Source organism: Pezoporus flaviventris, unplaced genomic scaffold, assembly GCF_033815535.1.
Source record: "Pezoporus flaviventris isolate CSIRO_AGI_PZ_B2104156 unplaced genomic scaffold, CSIRO_AGI_Pfla_v1 ptg000063l, whole genome shotgun sequence".
Taxonomy (NCBI): domain Eukaryota; kingdom Metazoa; phylum Chordata; class Aves; order Psittaciformes; family Psittacidae; genus Pezoporus; species Pezoporus flaviventris.
In genome coordinates, this window is record NW_026892611.1 from 8,712,351 (window position 1) to 8,721,498 (window position 9,148).

The 9,148-nt window shown below is 51.3% G+C and overlaps 1 protein-coding gene across 1 annotated transcript; it reads right to left on the reverse strand.

Moving 5' to 3' along the window:
- Positions 1 to 1,442: 1,442 nt before the first annotated feature.
- Positions 1,443 to 7,395, reverse strand: RHBDD2 (rhomboid domain containing 2). The gene is made up of 4 exons (XM_061470733.1): positions 7,164 to 7,395; positions 5,739 to 6,140; positions 5,221 to 5,371; positions 1,443 to 3,151 (listed from the first exon to the last, which is right to left on the reverse strand). The coding sequence occupies exons 1-4, from the start codon at positions 7,393 to 7,395 to the stop codon at positions 2,743 to 2,745; spliced, it is 1,194 nt and encodes a 397-aa protein (XP_061326717.1). The 3' UTR covers positions 1,443 to 2,742.
- Positions 7,396 to 9,148: the final 1,753 nt, after the last annotated feature.

Below are 9,148 nucleotides of genomic sequence, written 5' to 3' on the forward strand. Positions count from 1 at the left end.
ATACAGACCTGATTTTCCTCCAGCGTCAATGCCAGGCTTCCCCGTGCTCCCAACATGGGGCAGTGGTGCAGGTCCAAGTCAGTTCTGCTTTCCTTCTTCCTGACTGCTTGTCTCTCACACCATGTGGGTGCAGAAGAGCAGAGGGGATGCAGCCTGTCCCCAGGCTCCTGTCACTCTGCAGTGAGGACACAGGGGCAACACAAGGGGCTCTCTGGACTCATCCTGCTTCCAGAGTGGATGCAACCCTGGCATTGACAGAAGTGGCAGTTTTCCTGGGAATGCAGGCAATAACAGCAATAACAACCCCCAGGCACAGCACGTCCAGGCTGAACTGGGAATTTATCCGTTATTTTAACCCTTTTTTCCTCCCCCCCGTTTTAGGAACTTTGATTCTCTGACTCCCCTCCAAGGCAATGACCTGGTACTGCAACATGCAACCACTAGCGCTGTGAACTGTTAGGCAAATGCCAAAGCCCAATGAGCTGATGATTTTTACCTCCCTCTCTTACAAATTCCTCTTTTCAGCCTTAAACACATTTGCAAATGTCTCATCCCGACCTCTTCCTTTCATCCAGCAACTTCCCTGGGTGAGGAGTTCCGAGTTTGCCACCAGCACTGGGAAACTGGGATTCGCTGGGACTCCACTGCTGGAGGAGCAGAAGGTCCTCAGCTGATTGTACAAGAGCATTGCACCGTGCGGTGGCTCTCGGGAAAGCAGGGAACAGACTTCACCAGGGAAAAAAGGGATCATTGCAAACATCCATCTGAAGGCCACTGAGGACGGGTACAACATCGCAAGTGACACGCAGGCACCACGGCAGTCGTGCAGCTGGATGTGGAACAGCCTTGGGAATGCGGTGGAAGAGATCAGAGAGAGCCCAAGTGATCTGCCAGGGTCACCAGGAACTCACAAAGGGAAAACCCCAACCTGTGGCTTTGTGCCCATCCCACCGCGTCCCATCCCCTGGGCTCACCTTGTCCCAGCACGGAAAGGTCAGGGGCTGGTGCCTGCTCCCTGCACATACTCCCACTGCAGGGGGATGTAAAGGTTTTCTGTCTGTTCCCCACAGCAGCCAAGCCTGGGGCTGTTTTCACTGCTACCAGTGATGCTATAGTGATTCTCACAGGTCAGGGCTCCCTGGATCACTGTAAGGCTGTGACACTACTGGCTGGAAAGATGCCATCCCTTTGCTGGCTCTGCAGGGAGAGTGATCTCTTATCAGATCAACTGATAAGAGTCAGAAAGGAAAAACAACCGGTTTGCAGCCCCAGGAGCGTTTTCCAACGTGCAGTACCGCTCACTCCCAGTGTGTGTCCTTTGTCACCAGCCTCACAGGCACCCAGCAGTCATCAGACCAACACAGCGGGACCCACGGTCCCCATCCCACCCGGAGGGGCGCACAACACATCCCCACTTGAAAGCAATCTCAGAGACGTAGTAGTTTGTCTTTCAGACTGTGTTTCAAGCTTCCAGTTTGGAGGTATACATCATTTGCAATTGCTACTAGTCCTCATCAACCTTTCCAGCAGGTTTCTGGAATGAACAGTGATAAAATTCTTAGGTTTGCAGGCAAGGATCTCACAAGGAGGAAAACCAAGGCACTAAGAGTGGAGTATCAAGATGCTAATGTTATCTATAGCATTTCCTTCCTGACATCAAAACCATGCTTTTAACTTCCAAATAAGAGAGCACAGATTCCTCCTGGGCATGGCACAGTAAAGCAGCCACACAGCTGGAAATAAAGCTCAAGTCCCACCTATTCAACCAACATCCTTTGTTACTGCCACAGGCACCAAACACTGCATCCTGCTTTGAATCCTTTGCTGAAACCTCCCCTATCCCTTTCCATCAGCTCTGAAGAAAACAGAGAGAGATTGTGCTAATATTGGTGGGTGAAACATCTAAAGCTGAGCTGTGTGAACACCCCCAATGGCATTGCCACATTCCAGTCAATTCTTCTAACCCACTGTTATGGTCCCTCCCAGCTCCTTGGATTTATACACATTTGCCTCACAAATGCCAAAAAACCCTTACTGAAGAGGCACACAGGCTGAGCTAGCACAGGGCTGTCAGAAAATGAAGGCAACATTTTGATGCATGCACAGACTGCAGCTAAAAAGGACCTTCAGCATTTCAGAGCTGTGTTTTGGGGGGCAGAAAGGGATGCTCTGTATTATGCCCTCTTGCCCACCCTGGTTTAACAAGCCCCCTTCAAGGCACACTCTTAGTGGAGAAGCCACTGGTAGAAAAGACATCTGTCCTTCACTCAAATATTGAGTTATAAACCAAGGCTTTCATGATTTAAACCTCTTTAGGGTCTGTAAACAAGATAGGAGATTAAGGCTAAGAGATGGAGCACGTCGTAACACTGCAGCCTAGTTAAACCCCAGATTAGTCCAGTGTTTTGGCAACTGGGTTCCTAGCTTGAGTCAGGGAGCTGATGCACTACAGCTCGAGTGGAAGCATGGAAAAAGGCAGCTGCTAAATACAGCAATGAAAACAAGACTCCAAAAGGATGAGAAACACAGAAATGAGTCCCACCCCCAGCAATATCCAAAAGAGTTAAAAAAATAATTATTAAAGAAATATAATAAAGCCTCCTGGGCCAGGGGGCAGGGGAATGGTCTACGCTGGACCTACTAACCCACTCCACAGTTACCCCAGACACAGCAAAGATGCCAGCAATGCACTGCTGCACAATGGTCCTGCATGGTACAAGAGTCCTGCTGCTTTCTGGAGGATCAGTACACCTGGACCCCTGAAAGTTCAGCTGGAACAGGAGCCCTTGTGGGTGCTGGATACCCCAGTGCTTGCTGAACACCAGCCGGGGGCATCGGACCTGCAAGTGTCTGTGGGTCAGTCAGGCATGTGTGCGATGATGGGGAGAACTGGCAGCACTGTCCAGGCAAGGCTCCAGTGTGGGACTGCATGTAGCACCCTCCAGAGGCACCTCTGGCTTGGTAGGAGGAAGACATGAGGCTGTGCCCTGCAGTGTGGCTGTGCTGAGATCCCTCACCATAGCCTGGAGCACAGCTGTGTTGAAACCCCTGACTGTGAACACTGGGATGCTGCATCTGGAAAGTAGGAAAAGCCGGAGGCGAAGCGCAGTAGTAGCTTTGGGTTGGGTAAGTGCCTGGTGAAGGGTTAATCCTGGGAAGGAAGAAAACAGAAGGTTACAGTGTGCTCAGAACTGGCATTGCCTAGTGATGGAATCGCCTTGAGGGCAGATTTCCTCCTGACCAGTGCTTAGAAAGGTCACTGCAATCCATCAGAGGGATTCATTACAGGAGAAGCTCTAATTATAAGCAGCACTCAAGTAAAAACAGGTTTACCGGCCTCCCAGGACAGATGTTCCCACTTCCAACCCACAGCAATTCCACACCCACTGAAGGAGCTTGATTCTTGGTCTCTGTGCAAGGAATACTCAAGCCAAACTTCAATGTGCTTGAAAATTAGCATATGCATCCTCCCTCCCTTCCACTGAACAACACATCTGCTCAGTTATTAATCAGGAGAAGCCACAGCTGCCAACTATTATTTATCAAGAAGCCATAAAGGCCTTTGGTGCGAGTAAGAGACCAGGGTATAGAGTGAAAAGGGAAGGAAGAGAGAGTTACAAGTAACATTAATCATTCAGAAGCAAGGCCTAGAAACAGCCTTTGCCAACAGCAGGCATGACTCATCCCGATGGAAGTATCAAGAGCTGCCTGGAAGCCAAAGCCTCTGGGACTTCAGGAGTACTGCTCAGCCCACGCTCACCACTGAATCAAGACAATACTCATGAAGAACATGACTGCCAGATTCCCAGCAAGAATAACAGAGTGGCTCATGCTGGGGGTTTGGATTCTATTTTATATGAGGTGTGGGTTTGGTTTGGGGTTATTTTTATTGTGATGCCAAAGCCTGGACCTCCTGGAAGTGTCTCCTGCCTGGTGCCAAGTTGATACCTGAAGTCTTAGGACAATTTAAAGAGAAAAACCCAACAAAAAGCCATCAAGAGCTTTTGCTTGGGAATAAGAATCAAACTAATACAAAAGTAAGCCCCAGATGCACGTCTAGAACTTGTGTCTAAGACACAGAGTCATGCAAATTCAGCTGCAACAATGGAAAGATCTAGAAACACCTTCCCACACCCTGCTTGAATGTAAATGTTTATGTAAATACCTTTGAGGCAGAACAGTCTATTTATGTCATCTCACCTGAGGCAAGCAGGTTTAGACACAGGGCTGAGGTGCTGTGTGCAACAATCATCAGCAGAAGCATGAGACTGATTCAGACACCGCACAGCAGTGAGACAGTCCCTCTTCCCCAAAACAGCCCTTGCACAGAAGGGAGAGAGTGAAACCACAAACGCTGCTGCATCTGCCTGGCCTCCCCTGCAAGCGCTCACATGTCTGAGTTGCCCCACTGGATCTGGGGTACCCTCCTCCTGCAGGCAAGGGTTTCTTTTATGGTCTCCCCACAGCTGAGGGCAGATGCAAACACTTGGGAATGTTTCCATCACAAAGCTTTACAGTGAGCTGATGGCTTACACAATATGTAGAGTTTAACCTTTAATAGACAGCTGAAATCACATCTTAGAATAGGGAAAAATTGACCTACATTTCTAACCTGTTTTAGAATACAAGGGTGTTCTCACGGCTTGTGATCCACCCAACTTAAAACCATTCCTAAACGTCAGCCACAGGCCCCAAGGTTTCTTTTTGCTAATGCAATCTTGCTTTGACGCTGAAATAATGCATTGAAAAGTTTACACTGAACTTCATGACATCTTCAATTTATGATGCTCTGCTCTTGCAGAGGTTTGGACACAACTCACCTCGCAGCATCCTGGGAAGAGAGGTGGGGCAAAGAAAGATAAAGATCATGCCTGAGGGAGCCATACAGCTCCCACTGTAAATCTTAATTTGGGGCAGAACTACACAATTTAGCTTTCATGTCAGCCCAGCTGCAACACCTTTGCATGTGCACACACTGCCCTTGCAGCAGGTGAGAGGTAGATCACTTCAGTTTAGCTTTCACTGAAAGACCTGGTTGAATTAATGCGGGATAATGTATTTGTCACTGTAATGTCAGCAGCGTAACATCAGTATGTTCCTCCTAACACCTAAGATATGAGCACAACAAGCATACAGCTCTTAAAGGCAACTTGATGCTTCTACTTAGGCTTCAAATTTCTCCTCTATCATAAGATCTTTCACAGTAACTCCCGTACTTACTTGCTGCTTTCCAAGGCTCTTCTCTCTGCTGAGGACCCTGGGATATATTTCAGCCCTGGTATCCTCTTCAGCAGGCTGAAAGGGAACACCCGGTCCAGCCTAGAGCCCACCGACTCTGGAAAATCCAAGCAGAAACAGTAGCCAAGCCCATCTGAAGTCAGCAGCATGTTAAGGAGGACCACAGACAAAGCCCACTCATTCCTAACACAGTCACATGCAATCCCCCTCTGGCCACGAATCACTTTCCCTTGGAGAATCCTCCCAGTTCTACCCAGAGCCTTCTCTGCTCTGTGTTCTCTGCATGCACCAAAGCCACAGGGAAGTGGAAGCATGAGGTAAAAAACAAATGCAGAACTGGGTGGGATGAGGACCAACAAAACCAGTGACAGTTTAATGCAAAGCAAGAGCCCAGGAAACAGCATAAAGCCAGTGCATCTGGCAGTAAGAACTGCAGGATGTCCTCCCCCTCGTGAGCCAGCGATCCCACTCTGGTTCAGGGCTTCACTTGGAAAGGATACAGGCTTCCCCAGCTAAGAGCCCACACAGGTTACTCAAGAGAGAAGAATGAGGGATAAACCATGCAATGCAGAGCATAGACCATGGCACCAGCACCACCGGGACTCTAACCCCAAAAAAGAGAGTCCTCTTCATCCGTGAGCGGGTGGTGGAGACACCCAGCATAGCAAAAGCTACTGGCATGAATCCTTCGGCGTCTTCCACCTCTGACAGCCTCGAGACAACGGGCTCGAGTAAGAGGTAGAGGAGGGCAGAGAGGACAGCAAAAGCGACGGTGAGGAAGCAGTGCTTCACAGTGCCCACGTTCTTCTCAAAGCTGCCAGCAAAATACCAGATGATAATGGCACCGCAGGTCAGGGATATCAGGTCTTCATAGACAAAGATGTAGGTAATCAACCTGTAGACTGAGCACACCAGCACTTTAGAAAGGCAGAGGCAGCAATGCATTTGTTTGCAACCACTACAATGAACACGCTTGAGCAAGAGGGAGCGCGAGCCTACAAGGATTAATGGCTTTCATTTCTATCCCGGTGCAGAAGAGAACTTGAATGCTTTAAAATCAGTCATAAATCATCAGTTAAAGTAAGCGCTATCTTGGGTATCGCAGACACAGGGACTGACTCTTGCTGCTTCCTGGGAAGTTGCCTGGAGAAAAGGAACAGCATCTGTAGTAAATTTCAGTCTCATTAAAAGAGAAGGCAGGAGACATAAAAACGACTGGTGTTGTACCTGGGATTTTGCTCAAAGGATAAACACTACTCAAACTGCTAAGAGGCTGGCTTTCTCACCAAAAAATGCCTGCAGGTTACCAGAAGTAACCTCAGGTTAGCTGTTCTTCTGGGCACCCAGTGAGGATGGAGCCAGAGTTCTCCCTCAGTCCCACAGCCAGGAAAACAGTAGTTGTGAATACAACCCGGTGCAACCCAACTGCGCTCCTTGGACACGTGGGAGGAGATGGCAGAATTCACCCACCATCTCAGAGCGCTGCACTGCTAAAAGAGATCACTCCCTGGGGGCAAGCAAGAACATAGGGATTAAAAGAGTGATAAAAATCCTTCTGGGAATAGCACAAGGAAGCAAACTGAGGAAAGCAAACCCCTGCAGCTCTTAGCAGGGTACCCACGCTGCACAGTGTCACAGAGGCAGGGCCGAGGGGGAAGCAGTCTGATACAGGAGCCGGCTGCTGAGGGGAAGGGGCTGGGGGGGAAACAAGGGGCACGGTGCGGGTCATGGAGAAGCCACGGAGGGAGCAGCAGGCTGGGTGAGGGACTCGAGGAAGCGCCCAGAAACAGGGGGTGAAGAGGGCGGACCGAGGGGTTCTGTTCAGGGAGGCCAGGAGAGAAGGGAAGCAAAGGCTCGCTGCGGGGGCCCAGGGAAGGCCTGCAATGGGGGATCGGCAGTGGGACCATGGAGGGGCCCCCGCTCACCTTCCCCGGCGCGCAAGGCCGCGGGCCGCAGCGCGGCAGCGGAGCGGGCAGCGGGAGCTCCCCGCAGCAGCCCGGGCGCGGAGGCACCGAGTGACAGCAGCAGCGTGAGGGCAGCGGCGGCCGGGAGCGGAGCCGGAGCCCACGGCGGGGCCATGCTTCCGCAAACCGCCCCGCTTCCGGCCGCCGCCGGAAGGCACGGGCCGTTGCCGTGGCAACGCGGGGCTGTTACCATGGAGACGGGCGGGAGGGGTTTCTTTTTCTCCCTCCTTTTAAATTTTAATTATTTCTAATTCTTTTATTTCCCCTTTTGCAGGATGGAAAAACAACCCCTGGGGAGGGGGCAGCAGCGGCTCGCGGCCCGCCGGCCCTCCCGCTAAGGCCCTGCTGCGCCGGGAAGGCCCGGCAGGGTTACCCGGGGTCCGGTTAGCCCTGGTGGGCTGGACCGCGCGTTTCCCTTCGGGGTGGAGGTGGAGAGGAGCAGGATGCTCAAAGACAGGCGTCCTCCATGTCAGTGGTTATGAACCTGCTGGAACCGCTTTGCTGTCTGTCTACAGGGTGTGTGCAACAAGGGAAGCGGCGGATGGGGTGAAGCCCCTGAGTGAGGAGAGAAGAGAGGAGGAGAAAAGAAGAGAGAAATAGAGGCTTTGCTCCAATGGCGATGGGAGGCCCCAGCAGCAAGCGGAGCAGTTACGTGGCAGAGACACTGCAGCCCCCAGCTCCTCCTCCAGATGAGACCCTAGTCGCTGGCTCATGTCTAAGGAGAGAACAGTGAGGTGTCATCCACATGGGAAGGAGCCTCAGCATAAGGACATGGAGCTGCTGGAGCAAGTCCAGAGGAGGCCACGAGGATGCTCAGATGCTGGAGCAGCTCCTGTATGGAGCCAGGCTGAGAACATGGGGGCTGTTCAGCCTGGAGAAGAGAAGCTGATGGAGACCTCAGAGCAGCTTCCAGTGTCTGAAGGGGGCTACAAGGGTATGGGGAGGGACTCTTCATTAGGGACTGTAGTGATAGGACAAGGGGTGATGGGTTCAAACTTAAATAGGGGAAGTTTAGATTGGATATAAGGAAGAAGTTCTTTACTGTAAGGGTGCTGAGGCACTGGAATGGGTTGCCTGGGGAGGTTGTGAATGCTCCATCCCTGACGATGTTCAAGGCCAGGTTGGACAGAGCCTTGGGTGACCTGGTTTAGTGTGAGGTGTCCCTCTCCATGGCAGGGGTTGGAATTGGATGAGCTTAAGGTCCTTTCCAACCCAACCCATTCTATGATTCACCTTCCCATACCCCCTCTGATTTTGCAAAGTGAGGAAAGAGTTTGAAGCGGTTGGGATCACCTCCAGCCAAGGGGGGTGAGCAGAGCACTGAGGGGCCAACACCTTTTCCCCATCCCAGCTTCAAAGCTTTTGACTGGGGGCAACAGGAGAACACACCACGGCTGTGGCAGCAGGCTCACGGGAGCTCATCGCTCCATCTCCATTAATGCCATTTTCCATTCATGGGAATCCTTCAGTCTCTGAGGAACACCAAGGCACTGAGAGACTCAACACAGAGCCAAAGATCCCACCAGCACTCCCACCCTGCCCCTGGCTATGGAGCATTGTTTGGGATCTGCCCTAATCCTGCTGAGGGATCCCAGGTTGTTGAAGCCCAATGATGCAGGAGATGTCGAGGCTGGAGGAGATGAAGCTTTTCAAGGAGAAAGCAAAAGCCGGGCAGAGAGCTCAACCCCCTTTTTTGTTGTAATCATTCTGGCCACTGCTTGCTCTGCAGAAACGTATTTTAGGCTGTGGCAGTGGGATTTGCTTCCTGCTGCTATGCCCAGGGGGGAAGAAACAGCCCATATTACTTGCAAATCTGCTTAACCCATTAGTTGAAACCAGAGAACGCCCTTCACTGCCTTGAAAAGTAAAAGATTCAGGGTAAAACCTCGCTGAAGCATGTGCAGGCTGCCACCAGGCAGAAAGCATGCAACTGTTGGCTCTCCCTC